The sequence below is a fragment of the Triturus cristatus genome, chromosome 3_1, assembly GCF_964204655.1.
Source record: "Triturus cristatus chromosome 3_1, aTriCri1.1, whole genome shotgun sequence".
NCBI lineage: Eukaryota > Metazoa > Chordata > Amphibia > Caudata > Salamandridae > Triturus > Triturus cristatus.
The window spans coordinates 877,782,680-877,805,900 of NC_140583.1; the positions used below are offsets into that span (position 1 = coordinate 877,782,680).

At 44.9% G+C, this 23,221-nt stretch overlaps 1 protein-coding gene across 10 annotated transcripts in view; it reads right to left on the bottom strand.

Moving 5' to 3' along the window:
- NOSTRIN (nitric oxide synthase trafficking) overlaps nt 1-23,221 on the bottom strand; it is a 365,313-nt gene that overhangs the window by 79,492 nt on the left and 262,600 nt on the right. For all 10 annotated transcript variants that reach the window (XM_085645377.1, XM_085645374.1, XM_085645376.1 and 7 more), the window contains 3 exons: nt 8,656-8,902; nt 3,911-3,958; nt 1,004-1,042 (listed from right to left, as the gene is read on the bottom strand). In XM_085645377.1, coding sequence (XP_085501503.1) covers nt 1,004-1,042; nt 3,911-3,958; nt 8,656-8,902 — 334 coding nt within the window. The remainder of the gene's footprint in view (nt 1-1,003; nt 1,043-3,910; nt 3,959-8,655; nt 8,903-23,221) is intronic.

Consider the following 23,221-nt stretch of genomic DNA (forward strand, 5'->3'; position numbering starts at 1 on the left):
GGGGTAGAAAAGAAGGAAAAAAAAGGGACAGGAAAGAAGTAATAAAGAAGAGGGAAAATAAACAAACTACAAACAGTTATGAAAAACATCATAAATGTTTCCAAAAAACATAAAATACACAAACACACAAACTAATATAATAAATAAAAATGAGAGTTAGATAAGTTTTAAATGGGGAGGATTAACAAGATTAAAGAGGAAATGTGAAAATAGCCCCAGCATCATAACGGGGTAGAAAAACAAGAGGGCCGGGCCCATGCGAACTGTTCATGTGTGATTTCCAATGCAAGGACGCACATGAGAACCACATAGTGCCCGTCTCGCACAATTTGCAATGCGAGGATGCACTCCACGTTGAACATAGTAATGCAAACTCGGCCCGCACGCGGAACTCTGTGTATCCTTGCGGAATTTTTTTGCCACTTTGTGTGTTCTGCGTAACAGAGTTCCACATAGCAGATCTATGCGAACTCCACCCAGGCCTAGTTTGGGTGCAGCAGATACACATGCCGTCTACTTCATCATCTGGGGTGTGTTAAACCATTAGATTAAGGGCATCGCTGACAAGAATTTTCTCAGTATTTTGTGGTATGCCCAACTCCTTTCCCGCCAGTAATTTAGTATTTTCTTGAGTAAAGTCTATAACGTTTATCATTGGATTCCTCTGTGCGAAGGTATCTGACACCTGCTCCCGGTGTCTCTTAAGCTGTAGCTGGTCAATATGTACTGAGACTCTTGAAAAGGGTATTGATCCTCTGTGACACTCTGTGACACTCAGGAAAAGCTCATTATGAAAAATGCCTGGACCAGCATAAGTCACCAGTCCATGGAATATACAAAATGCTTGGGGACATAGCACATCTTCCTTCTTCACTCATCTGATATTTTAAATGAAATTTCTAAGTAACCTTTTTTACATTAGCTTTTAGTGTTACAGTTGATTAACAATATTTATAAATAAAGGGTATGGCGATTAATCTAAGACAACCTTTGATCCACTTACCAGAAGCATCTTCATGTACACTCCTGGTTTCTGGAACGTCTGCAGAATAAAGTGAAAGACGGTGAAGGGTATCAAATTCACAGCATGTGCACAGTATATGTGATGTTGTGGAGTCCTGCTGCCAGAGTTAGGTCAGACACACACAAGCACACACAACCACACACACACACACACACACATATATACAAACTCTTCAGCATCCTTTTCAGTGTTGTCCCCACTGGTTTTTCACCTTTTGATGGCTTTAAAACTCAGTGGTAAAGTGTTTGTGCTCCCCTTTAAACATGGTTGAATTGTCATACTTCTATTTGGCAACTTTAACTGGTCTATAAGTCCCCATTTTAAGGTGTAAATTGTGCTGAGGGCCCGACAGTTAAATGCCACTACTGGACTGCAGCACCTATTGTGCCATTCAATAAAGTAGCAGTGCAAACATGGCTTCAAGCCTACCATTATAGCCTGACTGTAGCAGTGTAAAAACTGCAATTTGGTCTATCAAAATAAAGCTTTTTGACAGGTAAAAACCTTCCTTTAAATTTTAACAAGTCAACCTTTTATAGTTTGTGTAGCCCAGAAGGCAGGGTGCATGGCATTTAAAAGTCGGACAGGTACAAAATTAATGTTAACACATTCTCACAGTGACGAGCAACCCAAAAGCTATTTTCACTGTAGAAAGGCAGGCTTACCATAGAGAAACACTGGAAAGTAATATTAAATACTATCACTGTATCTCGGAAATGGGGCCAGCTAGAAAATAATTAAACAACTATTTTTGATAGATATTTAAAATTGAATTGAATGGTGAAGGTGGGTTTTAATAAATGTTAAGGTAAAAGTAACTTTTAGAAAGTTACTTCTTTCCTGCCTGGATGCTAACTTGCATTGGCTCTCAAGCTTCTCCCAGCTAGAAATTATTCTTCAACAGGGGTTACAAGGTGTGAAATATCTCCAGGGAGCTAACAATAGGCTGCCCTGAATGGATTGGGATGACTACTCTGAACTCACCAGATTATGCAGAGGCTGTGGGGACCCTATTTGACACCACAGTATCAAACCATGCTTGAAAGGCCTGCTGGGTTTACATATAACACTTGGGAGACACTTAGGGGAGAGAACAGAATGCCAAGACAATTCTTGTGGATCTACTGTCTGAATGCAGAAGTACTCTTCTTTTGTCCTACTAGACCTCTGTCTTTGGGTTTGTACAAGTATCTGCCTCAAACTGGAGTTTAATGTTAGATGTGGGAGGAAACTAGGATGACCATAATCTATTCCCCACACAAACACCCAGCCCTCATAAGCCAAGTTTAGTGTGGCGAAAGACTTTTGCTAACTTGAAAAATGCCAAAAGTGGTAGGGTTGGCCCTTAGAACTTTTACCCAATTGGTTAGTGTGTCCCAGGAGTAATTCTCACCCACTATCTGGTTCCAGGCACAAACGTAGCACCTCGAGGCACCCATGGCAGAACACTGCTGGACTTGGGAAGAACAGAGGACTGCCCCTGCTGTCAGTGACCTGAGAGGAGCTCTGAGGGGCTGGACCTGCTCCCTGTTTTACCTAGAACATAAACATGGACTCAAAGATCATCAGTCTGATATGTTCAAGCTACAGGGATACAACAAGCTATAATAGACATTTCCTATAACTTCCCATCTGACCCATGGCAACTGGACCTGGACTGTACCCAGCTGTTAGCCTTTACCTGACTCACAGTGAGTCTCTGAGTGCCTTCCTGTGGTCTTGGGGATAGAGTCTTAGAAGTGTACTCCTGTGGTGGATCACAACTTAAACTACTAAGTCAGAGGTAAACATTTTGACCATGAAGAACCTATTTGGAGTATCCAAACTGCATTCTGTCACGGCCAGCCGCATATCATGCCTAGATCCTGATCTACCAGGATCAGTGACCATCATTGGCAACTTGGTGCTTTTTCTTCTTAAAGCTTAAAAAAATGCATATCTCCAGTTCCCCTTTAGACTTTATTACTGTTTTGGTGCTTTGATGCTGAACAAATACTTTGCACATTTCCCTAAGTAAACCTGTCTGATCTGTACCATATCTACTAGTAAGTTGAGCTCAGGTTAATTTAGTGACTTTGAGGGCTCACCCTGACAAGTGTTGTGATTATTCCTTGAGGTGGGTCATCACCCACCCCAAAACTATTTCCATTTCCCCTCTCCCTCTCTCTCTCTCCCACGCACACACACACTCACACATGTGTGCATGCTGCAATTGGTTTCCAGCGTGTCTCTTTGGCTCTTGTTGAAATTAGTATACCATTTTCAAAATTAGGTAGAGTGACTATAGCGACACTTCATAATGCTATGCTATGGGATTTATAAAGTGCATGGTGACCGGAAGGCATCCCAGAGCTGGTGGATGGAAGTACCATTACACCAAGGCCAAAAGTGTTACTTAAGGATCAGTTCATGGTTGGTTCAAGGATGGTAACATATTAATTAATAGTTATGATTAAAGCCATTAAAGGTATGTGGCAAGGGAGGACCAATTAAGCAGTTCAGCAAATTATGCAACATTTTGTGGCAGTTTCATTTCACTATTTTGTCATTGACCTCTGAGGAACTTTTTACCTCATTAATACCAAAACACAACAATCAGCAAATAAAAGGTGAGCAGTTAACCTTTGCAAATGGCCTGCTACTGCACAGCACCATATAAGGCTCTTTGACTCTGTATGAGCTAGAAACAGCTTTTTTGTTGAGATCCGTTAAATGACCTGGTGCTAACCATCTACCAATATGCAAATTCAGAGGAAACATTCTACAGATCAGCAGTTTTAGAGATTTAGATCTGTAACTTTTAAGAAGCATTAACGGTGCAAATTTTATATTAGGACAATAGTGAACAATCTGAATTGCTAGCAAAAGGAATGTTGCTCTACATACCTGGAGAACCATATATTCCTCCAGATATGCTGATGGGTTCTGAATTACCTGCGATGCAAAATGATACCAGTTAGCTGTATGACACACATTGTGTCCAAGAAACAGAATCCTTCTTCACAAATGAGAGTTTAGTCTACTAAATGTCAAAATTGGATATCCGATAGCTTGCATTTGTAAATGGTTACAGCAAATGTTTTACACAGTCACAAAAGTTGTGGAGAAGAAAATGATAAGATTGGCTTTCGGATGTGGGGGTGATCGAGTGATTAACGAGAGAAAGACTGTGACACTGCAAATATAGATTATCTAGGTTTTATACATTGCAGGGCCTTATTTCTTTAGGAAATGGAACCTGAGCCCCCAGGTTTGGCACCTCATCTGGTTTGCTGCTTAAGGAATGTAGGTTTGGGCTGGACAACTCTAGGGCAAGCATAGATTTGGGTGTGCCAGTGTCCTTTTTGATCTGTTCAAGCATCTGGTCGACCTAAGGGCTGAACAGATGCTTATCATAAAAAAAAAACATTTAAGAGGTGCTGTTACACCTTGGGCCTAAACTTGCATGCCTATGGAGGAGAACAATAATGTTGATACCCCTAGCGAATGTGTGTGCTGTGGCAAGAGCACATCTAAACTTAACATTACAAATGGTCTTGCCTTTAACAACCAGCTCATGTCCTCTCTTTCACTGAGGTTCTGTTAGGTACTGCACTAGCTTCTCCATCTCATACCAGTGGTAGCAGTTGCACCTGGAGATTCAGCCCATCAAGTTAGCAATTTTCTAGTGTGGCCGACCCAAGGACTACTTCCTTTCAAACAGCATAGATTTTTTTCTACTCCTTTTCAGTTAGGGGAGCATGCCCTGTGACCTGTTCAATGAGCAGTATGCACTACAAAGAAGTATGGAACAATTTGGCCCTGACTATTTGCTGGATAATCTAGGGCATGCTTATATTTTTTTCAACTCTCGGAGTGACTGCTCTGGCCTTTACTAACTCTCTCAAATTGTCATAGACTGAATTTACATTCCCTTTGGCATCAACAGATAATGTACAGTCCATTCTGTTTGACAAGAAAGTCATCCTCATTCTCCTGAGTATGCAGTTTTACATAGTGGGGTTGTGTGGCCCTTTAAAGTATTGCATGATATGCGGTGGTGTCATCTAGTGGTAATATCTTAGCAGGATATGGGTCTAGCTCTGTGTTGTCCTGTGGAGTGTAACCACATAATTCTACCGCTGACCATCTCCCTCTTTTGGACTAAAGGGTTCAATATAAGGATCCTGTGGATAGTAAGAACTGCCTGTGTCTTATTCAGTATATTGTGCCTCAAGTGAAAGACAGTGTTGTGGTAGCAGCAGTGAAAGAGGAGTAGGTGTGAATGAATCCTGTAGCCAGGAGTTTGGCAATTATATTACCTGCATCTGGATGAATGAAAATATTATTTAGTTTTTTGCCCTGGATGTTTGCCAGTTTCTCTAAGCTGGACCCCTCTGGGGTATCAGAACTCAGCAATCGAGGACAGCTTCAGCCACGACCTCTATACCAGTTGTGGAGAGGCTTTCGGATCCACTTTGGCTCCAAGCACAGATTCACTACAGCTTGGGCTGTGATTTTGGTTTTGAGTGCTGCTGCTGAACAGGCGTCACAACATGGTGTGGTTTGCTGCCCTTGGGTGGGACCTTAATCATCATTGACCAAACCTCTTGAGTCTGGTGCATTCCAGCTGGAGGTGTAGGACATATAGGTTTGTGCCACTTCTGGCTTTACTCCGGGCTTGATGGCCAACTCCTACAGTAGCAGTACTCCGCTTAGGTCAATGCAAGCTTATCAGCTCGAGAATTATGTTTGGGCGCAGTGGATGTACATGGCATCAACTTCATCAGATGGGGTGTGTTAAACTATCGAATTGAGGCATCACCAACAAGAATGTTCTCTGCATTTTGTGGTACTTCAATATTTTTTTTGAAGTGGAAGGCGAAGAATGCTTTGTAGGATGTCTCAAATGGTCTGGTGAAAGGCAGGGGTTGCACACCTCATGACGTTCACTCCAGGGGTATATTATGGTACACCTGGCGCAAACGTTGAATGGAGTATCGTTCATAATGCTGCTCTAGGTGTATTCACAGGGAATCCTCCGCAAACTCTGGGGAGTATGGCGGGGCTCAAAGCTGAAGTGAATCGTTGTGTCCCAGGCATTAGCCGTCGTGTCGGTAGTAGGCACCCCTACACATGCTTAGACATCAGGAGAGGTGTACCCAGCAGCATCGGCATGAAACGCCCCCTATGATCTCTGAGTGGACAGATCTCGAATAGAACACAGCTGATGGTAATTATGTGAACGTGGTTGCCTTGCACTTCGTTAACGTTGCATAGGTCAAGTGACCGGAAAATTTATTACAGCTGGCTGGAGCCCTGGAAGATATAACGGGCACCCTGGGCAGTTACAATCACCAGCCAAGGAGAGTGGTGCGCTGAACAGGTTTGCTGAGGGCAGGGACCCTTGATGATGTAAGTAGACAGTTGACGAGCTTTTGTGGGACCCCGTTGGTCTCCTCTCGTGACAACCAAGCCAACAGTAATTCCTTTCAGAAACGTCACACCAACCATTACTGACTTCACAGCTACATTTTGTTCTCTTCCTCTACTATTTAAAAACTAGAGTCTGACTACAGGGCTCAAACCTACCGCCCCTTGAAGAGTGATTTGTACCTATCTTTTTGGCAATTTAACACATATTGAGTGTTTTGATTTTCATCACATTTGCATGTCATAGCCATTCGATCTTTCGTCAGCTTGTTGGCTTTTATTACACAGGAATGACTATTTAAACAATGCATTAAAGGTACACTCTGTGTACAATAAACAGAGATTGATTAGTCTGAATTTCAGACAAAATGATGAGTAGCACCAAGCTGGGGAGCTGTGGTCATTAAATAAGCAGAGCAGGAACAGAGCAAATAAGCTATGTCACTCAATGATGCAGCACATGAAGTTGAGGAGCGTAATAAAGAAAGTTTGCATTGTACAGTAGAACTCATAGAAGTGAGGGTTATAAGCATGCCACTGATTTAACACATCCTTTAAGATACTTTCTATACAAGCTGCTACTTCTTCTTTCTACACAGATACTTCCAAAATGGCAAGTACACCACTTTCAACCGCATGCAAAAACTTAACTTTACATGCCACAGTAGTGAGTCACTGGGGGAACCGGTTCATTCTTTCATCCTGAGTAATGCCCAGGACCTATGTTAGGATAGTATTATAGGACAGAAACATGTCGGCGTTTTAACACTAGGGTCATAGGACCACAATATCCTGCTTGCCCCGTGTAAATATAGTTTTAATCTTCCCTCCAATAAAGGGATACTTTGGGTTGGATGAGGATTGTTACCTAATAATATATAACCCACCCAAAACCAAAAATGCTTCAAAGAGCTCCCTACAACACGGTTGAGCCCACCCTGACCTTAAAGAGTCAGGGTGAACCCGATGATGAAGCATGCTACTTCTAGAGTGGGTGAGGGTTGTATAATAAAACAAGGTTTTCCTTTTTCTCACCAGTGAGTGTGGTGGAGCAAGGGTGTAACTTATTTCCTTCCTTACCATTTCTTCTACCCTTAATAGGAGGATACTACACAGTTTGTTGTATATAAAGCAGGGAGAACGTCTCCCCTTACCCTACCTTTCGGACACGAAAGGACCTTACCACCCCTCCCGGGTCCAGGATTTCTTATGATCTTCTGCACCTAAGTGTTTAAGCCACTCAAGGAATGCCCAATTGACACTAGATCAGAATTTGCATTGGATAGTAAATCCCACCCTAACATAAAATTGACTCAAACATGGTGCAAAGCATTAGTAAATTAGGGCGTGAGTGTCAGTAAGTATGAGTGAGTTCAACAGTGAATGCAACTGAGTGAGTGAGTGAGGATGAATAAGAATGATGGTAAGGGCGTACATGAGACCTTGAGTGTGATGTTAGGGTCATATGACATCCCTTCCTGGAAAAAAACAGGGTCAAGGTTGATATGATGTCACTTCCTGTGATGTCATTAAGGTCAAACAGCATGTGATGTCACTTCCGCTGCCCCTGGCCTGTTCCTGAATTGACACCCATGCAGGCCAACCAGAAACTGCTGCAGTGAGAGGAAACAAAACCCTTGCGCTGGGTAGAGCACAACCAGGGTTGGACTGCAGAACGTAAGGAGAACACTAATGGAAGGACCTAAGTAGTCAGGATGTCCATTCTTACCAAAAAACTAGACAGCAAAAACAAACAGATAGGGATATAAAGGTAAAACCTTCCTTCCTTGATTTTTTGGGGCAGCGAGGCAAAGCCTTGCACTGTTATGACTGGCACGAGGAAGACAGACGTGAAGGAGTGGGGTAGCCCAAAATGATGGCTTCCCCTGCAGAATGTTTTGCGGGGTCCCTGAACCTCCCATATCTCACATGTTTTCATTGACTTTGGGCTGAATGGGGCCACCATGAAGGGTTGAGGGACCTCTAGAGGGTTGGAGCCCCCCTGCACCATAGGGGCTGCAAGGGCCTGTATAACGCCCCTTTATGTGAAGGTGAGGTAATGGGCCATTGCCCTCAAAAGCAGTGTACGTCTGAAAAGCTAACTGTTTAATCGGCTGATTGAAAAAGTGCTTTGCTTTCTTGGAACATCAGAAGTGATGCATGTGTGCTGTAGTTCTCTATGTTCAGTAGTGTTTATCTGCATTTCTAAAACCACTTACTATCTTGGTCCGACATATCTTCAACATGGGTGACCTCTGAAGTATAACCGGCCGCAGCACACGTTGCCGTTACGCTTCTTGTAGAGTTTGCTGTCTCAGTCAATGAACGTCGCTTGGAGCTATGCTTTCTAAAGCGCATGCTGCCTGCCATATTCGTAGAGTCTGCAGAAGATGCTACACTCACAGACTGCTGTAATCTCTTCATCCGAATAGGGCGGGATATCTGCACTGCAGAATGGCGGTATCCCTGTTGACATAAGATAACAACTGTAAACGCCCTTCAAAGAAAATGTGCTGTAATTAATCTGTACATGGGTTTTGGCATAAACATGGGGCCAAAGCAAAACTTTTTTTTAATGAAAGCTTTCCATTTTCATGACCTGTGTTGGAATTGGAAATAATTTTCCCAGGGAACTGACACATTGGGGGTCAAGGTGTGGCAGAAGAAAGGGGGTGGATTCATAAGGGGAGGAGCTTGAAAAGCAGAGTCTGGCAGCCAACTTATACATTTATTTATAAAAAGTCTGCTACAAAGAAATTGGAAACAAGGACATATGTGTCAGTAGATCTGTTCTTGATTACTTAATTGTCACAAAGAGACTGCATTTTAAAATATTTAAGAGGACACCTGCTGTAGAGATTTTTGTCTGTCCAGAATTTTTGAGAGCATGCTGATAGCGGTTAAAAAAACCCTAGTGGCTAACACAGTTCAGGGATAGTTCTGTCCTTTGTCCAGTCACAGAGAGATAATGTGTCTTCTACAAAGCACATCGTGTAAGATGCAGATCAATATCAATTTGTAATATTTTTAGATAGCTAAGTGGGCTACTGCTTTTGACACTGAGATCATTTTGTTGCTTTTAGTTCATAAGTTGTAAGCGTTCTAATATAGCACAGTGATCTATTTACCAGCATCAAACGGATGAATGCAACTGTAAATCATGGGTTTATATTCCTATTGATTTTTCTCAATCTGTTATTCTTAGATTGCAAAGAAGGGTTCCTTTGGGAAGTAACAAAGTATTGTTAGTACAGAGAACAACAATCACTGCATTATGTTTTATATCCTAATTTTGTGTTTCTCCCAACAATTCACTCTTAACACATAGGGCCTGATTAAGATGTCGGGCGGACGACGCAATTGTGGGCTTGGGACCGACTGGCCTCTGGTCAGCGGTGCCGACCCCAATATTACAATGCAACCGCACATGGTGTGGTCACATACTCCCTTTTCTCTAGGGTAGCTTTGCTACGGCCGGTTTACAGCTATAGCACAAGCTCCCATAGAAAAATGGGAGTTTCTGTTAATCCCTGCACCATGTGTCAGATGCGGTGCAGGGATTAACAGGAGGCACCACAGGTGCCCCTCGGGTCCCAACTGTAGGCCGTGGAAGAATGGGGCCCATCTAGGGGGCCCCCAAAGTCACTTTCCTGACAGGCTTTCCATATTAGAAAGCCCGACATGGAAAGCCTGTCGGAAACTGGCTTCGTAATCCCGATGGTGGAAACACCCAGCCAGAATGACTGGCCAGTTTCACTTTTGACTGCCTGCATTGTAATGCGGGGTAGAAAGTGAAACCTATGATTTGGGTCAGAAAGCCTCCAACCGACATCATAATAAGGCCCATAATGTCTACAAGTATGGATAGTAAGTGGTTTCTAAGCTTTATAAACCTCTTTGCCATATATAACATTTGCTGTACTTTGATTTACACAACTGAGTGATTTAGTGTGCCTCTGTGTATAATATAAAGTGCTTGTTTACCCTACACTGGAATACGTAGTGGTAGAAAACACTTCAATAAAAAAATGCCATTTAAATCAATATATGTGTAATTACTCATAAAGACAGACATTCTTTGCATTCATTCAGTGCAAGCACATCTCTTACATAGAGAGTTGAACGAAGCCTCCAGTAGTTTTTCTAAAGTAGTGATAAGGAGTCATAAGAAGCTATGCACTACTATTTACTTACGCTGTATTGGTGTGTAGTAGTTAGGTGCCAAATGGCTCACAGCCAGGATGATACCTGAACAAAAAGAGGGCTGAATGCCATTTAAATCTGGCCTTTGTTTTGGAGCCCAACTGGATGTTAAAATAAAAAAGCCCCTTTGCTGCCGGTGCATTGCTGCTTCAAATGAAATGCGGACAATGTGCAGGTGTTGCTGGCTGATGTCCTGGTGTGTGAAAATTACACCAGGACAAACTCAACATGTTTTCTTGGCTCAGCCTGATCCCAGATCTGGCCCAGAGAAAGCTAGCGGAACCGAGATCTGGTGGGATCCCTCTATTTTCTAGCACTGCTTGAACATGAGCATAAATGACCTCAGCTAGCTTTTCCTTTGACAACTGTGCTGTCAGTTGTGAGGCAAACATTTGTGTTTGCAAACACTTGCCTACAAGATGCTCACAATTTATCAGCTCATTGGGTTATGTGACATGCGAAATAGATGTGCAAAAGATGCTTGTCAGAAATCAGTCTGCCTTTTTTGTACTTTGTGGGAGGAGAATTAGCTTCCTAGTTTTATATTGCTAGTTTTTCTGTTTGCTATTGTGTTTTATCCTAGATCTTGTATGTTGCTAACTTGATTTTCCTTTTTTTGCTTCTCTGTCTTTTTATGTCTCGCCTGCACAGCACTTGTGAGGTCTCTTGTAATGAAAAATCAAATCTTCAAAGGGGCTTAGAGCACACTTGTAACTTACCTTACTTACCCTTGGTTCGCTCCCACTTATGTCTTGTATCCTTGCTCCTTATTGGACAGCGCCTTTTCTATGCCTTCGCTTCCTCCTGGGGTTTCATGCATGTCCCTGCCGTGGAGCATGCACCAAGTACAGCTTCCTGTCTGTGCCTGTGCGCATGCAGAGGTGGTACTTTTATTTTGCAGTTTATAATGGCCATAGCTACCTGAAATGCGAGCCTGGATGGTGGAAATACAATTTAATCAAGCTCTCTCCGCAGGGAGAATAATTTTATTATTTTCAGCCGCACCCAGCGAGTTTCTCTTTCAATTGGGTTCAGAAGTGTTTTACATTTTCTGGATATTTTTTGAAATAGACGATTGACATATATGTAACTTTTCAACAGCCCCGGCCTGACTATTACAAACGCACCGATTTAAGAATGAAAATGTCAACACTTGACAGCGCAAGAGCATTACTGTAGGAGGTGTACGGAAGATTCACACAAGGGACGCTTAGTTGAAAAGCACGGAAGCTTTGCTATACATTAGAGATCAGATGCCAGCTACATTAATAATTATGCAAGACATAATTTTTCATCAAGTTGAGGCCAATGCTCTGCCTTGGTATTTCTCCTCCCTGCCAACGCGTTCTGGCGGTGCAATATATTCTGTTCCCATGAGGCACAGGGTCAAGAATGATTTGCATATAGCTGTGTTTGAACTGGGGTCGCGAAATGAGCTAAAGAACGATGATGGATTCAACCCAGATCTGTGACTGGGGTTGAGTGTCTGAAAAGTTTCAGGGCTCCGTCCATCATCTCCTTGTGTTTGCGGTGTAATATATACTTTCAAGAGGTGACGCCCTTGGGTTTGTTGGTACAGATACAAAATCAAGGACTGCTACAAACACGTGAAATGTCTGCGGGCATCCATGACGCACTGACTGCCTCTTTGAAAATGAGTTCTGTATAAGGCAGCCCTCTGTTGCGCAGACTGTGCATTCTCAAGAAGACGTTCTTCTATCACACAAGTTACCCACCTTAAAATACTTGCAAAATTCAAATTAATGAGCAGATATCAGCGGTATCTCCTGATCTCCAGATATCATCAATAACGTCTGGGCTCCTCCTGATGGTATTTGTAAACACCACTCAAACGGCGCACTCTTTAATCAGTCATATTTGGAAGTGCTTGGTGAGCAATGGGAAGTGGCTCCTAAAATTGGTTGAAAGCTCTGGTGCTCGAAAGGTCCATCTACGGTATTAATGTGGGGTTTTCCCTTCTGCTGACTTAAGGGTAGAGAGGTGTGTCTCAGAGTGCCTCTGGTCTGAGATCTGCTCTTCCCCAGCAGCTCTGCTGTGCTGCGCCTCACCCGCTCACCTCCACCTGGTAGTTGATCGAGGCTGCTGTGCTCTGTGCCATTCATAGTGTGCTCCCCATTGTTGCCTGGTTTTGATTTTGTTCTGTCTGCCTGTTTGACGTTCTCTGCTGTTTACCTGTTTTTTCCCCTCATGTTTAGTGCCTGTTCCCTTGCCCACCGCTGCTGCCCTGTGGCCCCTCCTCCCACCGGTCACCACGCCCACCTCCCAGCTGCATGTCCCTCCCCCCTCCCTATTTAATGGTCGCCGCTTCACATTTGCGCTGCTGGCGAGCCGAAGGCGTGCCTAAGGCAAGCCCTTCTGCGACCAGCGCCAGGGACCCTGGATCTCTTACCATCCACCGCTACGACTCAGCCGCCATCCTCGCTCTCATCCCTGGAGGAAATAACAACTGCCAGCAAGCCACCCCGAACACGACCCACGGCCAATTGTCCTGCCACCACTGCCCCCAGACACTCACCACCCCTCCGGCCGCCAACTCCGACGACACCCTAAGATGTATCTTCCTCAACGTACGCTCCTTGCACAGACACGCCACGGAGATCTGGAACCTCCTGGACACCCTCTCACCCGATGTCGCCTTTCTTTACAGAAACCTAGACCAATCCCTCCTCCACCCCGGACATGGCCATCGCCATCCCTGATGGATAAAGATCCAGAGGAAGGACCACCCCAACCACCCGGGAGGAGGCCTCGCCATCGCTCACAAGAACTCCCTCTGCCTCTTCACCTCCAGCGACACCTTCCCTGCCGCCAAACACCTGCACTTACAGGTCCAGACCAGCCCCAACTTCACACTCTGCGGCACCCTCGCCTACAGACCCCCCGCCCCTGGGCCCTCTTCGCCAACTCCATGACCGACCTCATTGCACCCCATGCCATCGCCTCCATGGACTACATTCTCATCAGTGACCTAAACTTTCACCTCAACAACGCCAGCGACCCCAACTCCATCACCCTATGAGAAAACCTCACCATCATTGGACTGAAACAACTCATCACTACACCGACGCACAAGGCAGGACACATTCTCTACCCCATCTCCTCAGGAGGAAACAGCGTCCACTTCAGCCACACCACACAACCCCCGTGGACCAACCACCATTATGTACACTTCAGTGTCAACAAACCCAAGCCGCCCAAAACCGCTCTGCACGCCCCACAAAGGAACTGGAGCAGAGTCACTGAGGAACAGCTCAACTCCACCCTTAACCACAACATCCCCACCCCTGCAACTGATGCCAACCGCGCAGACAGGGAATTCAACACATGGATTACCAACGGCCTAGATAACTCTCCCCTCTACACAACGCCGACAGACAATGCCTCAGGAAAGCCACCTGGTTCACCACAGACCTACAAGAAGCCAGTCGTACATGCAGACACCTGGAGAAGAACTGGAGAAACAACAAGACACCTGAAAACTACACCACCTACAAGAACTCCATGATGAAATACCACCAACACATCAGAACCACTAAAAGGACCTTCCGCCACAACAAAATTCTTGCCAACTATAGCAACTCTAAGGAACTATTCTGTGTGATCCAGGAATTAAACAAACACCCTAGTGAAGCAACGGACATCATCCCTTCCCAGGACCTCTACTACAAGCTCGGATCCTACTTTCACCTGAAGATCAGCAACCTCTACGACAACTTCAATGACCACACACCTGACCCCGCAACCAGCCCGCTATACGGCAATGCCAGCCAGCCCACCATCTCCTCCTGGTCACCTATCACTACAAAAGACACCACCTTGACCATGAAAGGCATCCACTCGGGAGCCTCAACAGGTCCTTGCCCACCACACATCTACCACAGAGCCACCACCGCCCGTAGCACCAGAACTACGAACGCATCATCAACACCACGTTCAAGACTAGCATCTTCCCCGATAAACTGGAAACGCACAGAAGTCAGGCCCCTGCTCAAGAAGCCTTCAGCAGATCCGACGAACCTCAAGAACTACCGCCACATCTTGCTCCTCCCCTTTGCTGCGAAAGTCACTGAGAAAACCGTCAATGCAGAACTGACAAGGTTCATTGAGGACAACGCCATCCTCGACCCTTCGCAATCTGGATTCCGCAAAAACCACAGCACCGAGACCACCCTATTCGCCACCACAGACGGCATCTGCACCTTCCTCGACCAAGGCCACACCGCAGCCTTGATCCTACTTTACCTATCATCAGCTTTCGACACCGTCTCCCACTGCACACTCGCAGCTAGACTTCATGCCGCCGGCATGCAAGGAACTGCCCTCGAGTGGATCCGACCATTCCTCACCAGTAGAAGCCAAAGGATCAGACTGCCACCATTCCACTTCGAAATCAAGGAAATCAACTGCAGAGTTCCCCAGGGATCATCGCTCAGCCCAACCCTCTTCAACATCTACATGGCCCCCCTCGCCGCCAAATCTCTGACAGCACGGCCTCAGCATAGTATCCTACGCCAATGACTCCCAGCTCATCCTCTCCCTCACCAAGGACCCCACCACCACCAGACTCAGCTTCCAGGAAGGAATGCAGAATGTCACAGCCTGGATGAGCAACAGCTGCCTGAAGCTCAACTCAGAGAAGACAGAAGTCCTCATCCACGGGACCACCCCATTGGCATGGAACAACACCTGGTGGCCCACCGCCCTCGGCAGCCACCCATCCCCCACAGACCTCGCCAGGTATCTCAGCATCATTCTCGACTCCTCCCTCTCCATTAACCAACAGGTCAACACTGTCACCTCAAGCTGCTTCAACACCTCCGCATCCTCTGTAAGACCTTCAAATGGATCCCCACCGAGTCAAGGAATACAGTTACTCACGCCCTCATTACCAGCAGACTGGACTACAGAAATGCCCTCTACACCGGCATGAACAATTCTCTAACCCGCAAGCTCCATACGATACAGAACACCATCGCCAGATCGTCCAGGGGATCCCTCGACACGAGCACATCAGCCAACACCTACGGAATCTCCACTGGCTCCCCTTCGAGAATAGAATCTCTTTCAAGGTACTCACCCACACCTACAAATGCTTACACAACACCGGACCCCAATACCTCAACGACAGAATCAACTTCCACGTACCCAAAAAGAACCTCCGATCCGCCAACCTCGCCCTTGCCGAAGACCAACGAATCCACAGTGTCAAAGCAGGGGGAAGAGCCTTCTCCCACATCGCAGCCAAGACCTGGAACGAGCTCCCGATCGACATTAGACACGTCCCCTCCCTGAACACCTTCAGGAAGGCACTCAAGACTTGGATTTTCGGCTAAACAGAACTGCTGACCCGCCTCCCCCCCCCCCCAGCGCCTTGAGACCCTTACGGGTGAGTAACGTGCTTTACAATACCCAGATTGATTGATTGACCACTCTTTCCTATAAGAAAGATAATAGTTTCTCCCAAAAATTGCAAACTACAGTTTTCGTGCTGGAAAACAAGTGAGAACTTCAGAAAGGAATACCTTAACAATCGCTTGTGATCACTGATGCACACTGTTGGTAATGGCTGATTGAATTTTTGCACCAAGTAACGCATTTGAAAAGCAAGAGTGTCACTTTTTCTCTAAAAGTGCCATGGGAATTAAATGAATTTCTAAGGCACTGGTCCCAAATTGGGAGGTAATCCCTCCAAAAACAGGATTAAAGACAAAGAACAATTTATACCGAACGTTAGTTGCTCAATTTGCGGATGGTAAACTTGCCTCAAATCACAGGTGTAAAATGCAGGTAATTGCGGTTTGTGCATTTAAATGTGTAAATTGTACATAATTATCCTTTCTGGGTGGTGCAACTCGAAATCAGGTGCAACTGGCACACTGGCTAAATAACCACGTGCTAGCGATTATCAGCAGGTGCACAATTTGCAAACTGAAATTTTCAGCCATCTTGTAATCGGGACTAACGTTGAAAAGTTACTCTGAAAATATTTTTTTTCTCAGGAAAATCACTCAATGAGACATTTCCTAGCATCAATGAGACATTTCATAGTATTCTTCTTTATGCTGTTCTTTCTGTCCATCACAACATTCAGTATGACTTTTGGTGCACACACGGATATATCTTCACACATGGATAAGCATGTGGCCGATTAACAAAAGTAGAAAGTTATGAGGCAAATTTATTAACAAGCATTGCCAAAGCCAATTGGTTCCGTCTATGCAAGTTCTACTGTCTTTGTCTTTTTTAGATATGCTGAACAGCAGCACAGGCTGCTGTGCAATATGGCTTAAAGTGAAGAAAAAAAGGGCTGTGATGCGGACAACATTCACTGCGCCATGGCCCTATTATTTTCTTTATTTTCAGCCATGTTGCACAGCAGCCTGTGCTGCTGTGCAACATGTCTAAAAATATTGCCAAAGCTGATGAATAGATCTCATCTAGGTGAAACCTATTGGCTTTGGTAATGCTTGTAAATAAATCTGCCCCATATAGAGGCATAGCTTTCACTTTGGTCAGTCCCTGTATATAAGAGATGTGCATGCACTGTAAGAATGTCAAATGTGTTGGTCTGTCCCAGTAATTCACAAATAACTAGTTGAATACCAGTATTTTTTTACATTTCTTTTGTAGCACTACTCTTCCCTATGCAGAGTGTCAGTACGCTTTACATCACGCACACACATTATACCTTGACAAGAAATCATATAAATGTTTAAATCAATGTACAGGATTGGTTACATAAGTCAGTGAAGGTTACAAGATGTAGGAGTGACTGCTGTTTATAGCTCACTGCGCTGTATTAGAAGGATTGCAATTTATGAACTTAAGCAACAAAAGAAACTATGTGTTAAAAGCAGTGAACAACTTATCTAACTACATAAAATACAAATCTGTCATCTGCATGTTAGATATTGTGATTTGCAGGATACACATTTACCCTCTATACTACTTTGATTCAAAACTGGGACAAGACAAAAACAGATCTCTCTAGCAAATGCATAAACCTTCAAAGTTATCTCACCATTATTATTTCTCCATGAGATTTACTGAGCACCCAAAGATCTCTGCAGCAGGGGCCTTACCCTGAGAGATATTTTAAAATACAGACTTTGCAACATATTAGGCAGAACAGAATTAATACCACGTTTCTCCTTGTTGCCAATATCTTTGTGGCAGGGTTTTTAAAAATATAAATGTATAAGTTGAGGCCCAGATTTTGTCTTGGGATTGCGTCACTTTTTTGGCACAACTCCGAAACAAAAATCTAATTTATTAAATGTCGTACTGCACTCAAATGTACTCATGATAGACCCGCCAAACAAATGAATGAGGTTTAAAGCTCTTTTCACTTCTTGTGTTGTCACTTTCTGTGAGGCCATGGGTTGTGATGCCAGTTTCTGTGATGTCACTTCATGCCGTACCGTGATGTCCCACACTGTGATGTCATTCACCATTATGTCACTTGCATACTGATTAACCTGGTAAGTCCCCCCACTTCTGTCTTTAGGATATGTGCACTGCCCAAACCTACTGGCTTTCAAAATGCTTTTTTATTATTTGGGATGTGTTTTTTTTTTCTTAGCACCAGCATAGAATATGAGTAAGTCATGTTAAGAGTCTCCACTGTTTACCCAGGCATGTTTTGTCCATGGGGAGGCGAATAGCTCATTTTTTAGCACACTTAGGGCAAGATGTATGACTGTTTTTTGCGGTCGCAGAGGGGATTTTGGCCCCTTTGCGACCGCAAAAAAGGTCAGCCCAATGTACTAACCCTATTTTGCAAGTCGCTAACCTATTAGCGACTCGCAAGATATGGTTAGTGGCTCGCCATTAGGAAGGGGCGTGCCGAGGGCGTCCGTTCCTAATAGCGAGTCCATACCGAATGTATGATTGTTTTGCAACCGCAATTGCGGTCGCAAAACACTTGCAGTTTACCACCCTTCTCAGAAGGGTGGTAAACCACTCGCAAATGGGAACGGGTCCCCAGTGGACCCCTTCCCCTTTGTGAATGGGTGCGCAAATATTTTTTTAACAGCAGGCAGTGGTCCCAGAGACCACCGCCTGCCCTTAAAAAATGAAACTGAAAAGTAAAAATTTTCTTTTTTAGATGCATCCCGTTTTCCTGCAAGGAAAACGGGATGCATTTAAAAAAAAAAATGCTTTATTGAGAAAGCAGTCCCAGACATGGTAGTCTGCTGACCCCAACAGGCCACCATCCCTGGGAGTGCTAGCCATTTCCAATGGGGTCGCAAATTGCGACAGCCTCATTAAAATTCATGATGCATGAAATTTGCGACCCCATTGGGAATCGCAGTGTCTGTGACACTGTTGTGCATTGAATTTTGCGACTTGCACATTGCGACTAGCAATTTGTCGCAATTTGCGAGTTGCAAAATTCAATGGTCTTACGTCTGATCCTGAATCCCTTCTCCTATGTTTGCAAAAGGCAGCAGAAAAAGGAAGAATAACCAACATTCTTGGAGAAATGCATGTGCATCATGGCAAGCGCCAAATTAACCTGGCCTCTTCCACTGCCAAGTGCAACACTGCTTGAAGGATTTCATCACGTGGGAAGAGAACCTTGAACTGTCCCTCAGCTGGAAGAGGAGAAATAGCTTGGAAGGGCATTTTTAATATTTTGTTCTAATTAATAATTTTAATTATTTAACTTGTTGCGTTTGTGCCTGTGAGTGTGAGACTTAACAAAACCTTTTCCCACAGCAAACCTGTCCATAGTTAGCAGTGTGTGAATTTGCAATGACAAGCGAGTTGTGACACATTCACCAGATTTACAAGTTGCTTTGCTGACAACGTTTTTAAAACGTGTTGAAAAAAGAGGCTGCAAAAATGGTGCATACATAATAGTGTTAGTACAGTGGAGATGCTGCTTAGTAGCCAGGTCTTACTGCCTCGCTGCGGGAGCCTCCTGACACACTGCACACTACACATTCCCCTCCTGGAGGAATTCGACCACCAGGTAGAGGAATTACATACCTGCTGCTCACTTCGAATTCATGGTGGTTAGAAATGCATTTCCCCACTGCCACTCAGAAGGCTAAAGGCAGCCCACCTGCCCCAACACATACCTTCCGACTGCAGGGATATGCCTATGTACCTGTCTATTTTAAATTGTTTGCACTGCAGAATATAATTGCTTCCAATTGTAAAATAGGCAGAAAATCAGTAGTGAGCTGGTTACATTGACTGATTTTGATAGACTGTGGAGCAGGAAGCAGAAGAGCCAGCTGAGACAGCCAAGCTACTTGTTCTGCTTCCAAAATATGCATTGTGCGGTGATGAGTGATTTTGTGAACACAACAAAATATAAAGGATTTCCAAAGAGAAGAGGTTTACAAATAGTGGCTAACATAAATGCACATGGAAAACAGAATGCTGTAGAAATAAAAATGATTTCTTCCCACTTTGGGGACAATTCCGATCCGGGTCGGAAGGGCACCGAACGTGATCCGGCCGGAAAAACTACGAGCCGTACACGTGTTTTCCGGTCGACTCGTACAGCTGTAAGAGCGAGCAAGTACGATGCGAGCTACATGAAATTCACCGACCGTGTCATTTCCGGGTCCGAACCGCTCCGTACGTCTCGGTCGTAAGCTAACCGTGGCGTGCAATGGATGCGATTCACGACCGAGCCAGTACGATTCACGCGTTGGACAGCCTGTGCGAGCCAGAGTGTCTGGCTCGCAAATCGTCCGGGTGGTTGCTTTTGGGGGTCCGTGTCGGACCCCCTGTCACCCGCAGCCCTACGACTCAGACACAGGGGGAGACCCATGGATCTCCCCAACACAGGCATGTACGGTGCGGATGGCACAACACGTACCCACCTTTGGGGATGGCGCACTCGTCCGAGACGTACCCATTCAGTCAATGGGAGCCCATGTACGCGCCGTACGACCGGCTCCCATTGACTTCTATGGGAGTCCGACTGAACCGAGTCCGGCAGCATATGGCTGCATCGTACTCGCTCGGTCGGACTGCAGGACTCCGGCTTGGTCGGAAAACACTCCGGAACCGGCTTGGTCGGAGTGCTTTCCGACCCGGATCGGAATCGGCCCCTAAGTGTCTGAAGTGTTCACTGCACATGTATATCTACGCTAACTATTAACTGTTATTCTCTCCTTGAACATCACCCTGGTCCCTAAACGTTTCTTCACTTCAATTTTCTGTAAATGTATGAGGAGGGATGGGGAAACCCCTGTACCACCTCCTATTCCACCATCCTCGCACATAAAAGCTGTATCTTCCAGTTATGCTACCCTTACTTCAACCCTAACCATATACCACCTTATCTTCCATCATCCTTTACTCTAATCCTAACATAATCCCTAAAGAGGACCTAACCTTAACAGCATTACGATTTGTACGACAACTAATAGGATAATAAATGAGGGGGCAGAGGTGTTGGATAAGTAGAGTAAAGGTACCGAACTTGAAGTCTTCTGTGACTTTACCAACTAATGTGCTTACTGCAATGTGCTTACTGCAGTAGGTGCTATTTATTAATCAGTACCATTTTTCCTCCCTCCTAGGGAAAGTCATAATCCTCTGCCAAGGAGAACCAGGAGGGAAGGTCATCTCCAGAAGTGTTTATGATAGTCATTAGTGGAACTTGAGAATTGGCTTTAGCTGCCAAATGGTTGTCCACATACCGATGTACAGATGTGGGAGAAAGAAACATCTGCATCATCAAGCACCACCACACACAGCTCGCAAATGCCCACTTTTGGAGCAATGTTTGCTGAGGTGGTAGCAGTGGTGTAACGATAATTGAGGGGGCCCCCCTGCAAGGTACGTGGAGGGGCCCCCTCTGGACTCTATCAGGAGCTCCCCGGCCAAAGTGCAGTGCTGAGGGGGCCCCCTGGAGCTTGAGGCCCCCCCCCGCACTGCGGGGGATGCGGGGGCCTGTGTTACGCCCCTGGGTGGTAGCCTTGCATTTCCAAGGAATGTTGGCTTTCTGCATAGACCAACAAACCAACATGAGGAAAACCCTTCATAGGGTGGACTTCAACCAGGGTCAAATCCTACACAACCTACAACCTTGCGCATCAACTCATAACTTTGGAAGAAAATAAACCACCAAGTTGTGGCCTTTCATAGGACTTCTTGTTATGGTGCAATGGGGGGAACCGTTGTGGAAATGATAGACTGGACCTAGGAGGGGGTATGTGTTTTTTCTGTTGCTGGGATTTGTTGGGTTTAGGGAAGATTAGCGTTTCTTTTGTATGGTTCAGGGAGCCAGTGGGCACATATTACTGAGTTGAGGTAAGAGGCATGTGTGTTTTTGTGGGTGAAATTAGTTGGGTTTAGTAAAAGGATAGTTGTCCTTTCTTGTGAATATGACTCTTATGGGTTTACAGTTAGGGGAGTAGGTTTTGTGTACATATTCTACTGTAAACTGCTGTTCTGAAAGAGCTAGTTCTGTGTCTAACTCAGGAACATATGCAGTCTGTTGGAAGGCCAGTCTCCCAACCCCAAGTAGGGAATCAGGAGTCAAAAGCAAATCATCCATGTGGCAGAGATGGTGCCAGCCCAGAGTGGATATTACTAGTTAAACCACAGTGTGTCAGTGTAATCCGTAATTCTATGAAAAGAAGTACATTTAGTCCAGACAATGGTGTGAGTAGCCTGCTTTGGCATTGGTCATTTAGCCCAAAGGCCTAACTGGCCTCAATAAGACGCCAAAGGAAGATGCCCATTTCTTTTCTGTACTTTCTTGGATGCCCTGACTAACACATCAGGAAGGACAGAAGCGGGTCAAAGAGTGGAACAGGCGAGAAGCAAGGACGTCATTCAGGGGTCGCCCGGGGTCACGACTGTAACCCCTGGCTTGCCCCATGTGTCCCCTGGCACTTTCTTAGCGACCCCTGGCCTCAGAGGTAGCACAATCAGTGCCAGCAACACAGGGGTAGATCGTCCTCATTGACATTAGTTTGGGTAGCAATCTCCTTGTTTTTTTGTAATTATTTTTAATTACACTAATAGTAAATAATAATATTTTAGTCCCTAATAGTGTAATAAGAAGTGGAGTACAATTAGGAACCTTCCTGGCAGCGGAAATAAATAATAAAAAATGCTTTTAAATGCAAGTTATGTGCATGCGCGCAGGTGAGAGTATGTTTATCTGAGAGACAGTGTCTGTATGTGTGAATGCACGTGCATGCATGTGTGTGTGAGGGAAGGTAAAGGCCAAGTGGCGCAAGATGTCACTTACGGCACCCCTGGCCTTTTGGTGAATTGACGTTCATGGCGAGAAGCCCTTTACTCACACGTGATCTGATATTTAACACAGGCTGTGGGCAAGCATGGGGCTTGATGCCAGACTCCTGTAATGGCAGGAGACTGATCTGGGAAGCAGGAAGCTGGTGCAGACTTAAAAGGAAGAATGATGGACTGCGCATAATCTGTGCAGCCTAAAAGATAATGCATTTCATAAAAGAGAGCAGATTTATGGTATCGATGAAAAAGCATTTACTGTCAGTGGAAACAATGAATGAGTCCAGACTCTTCAAGCAAACGCTGCTATCCAATCTTACATTCCGAAAT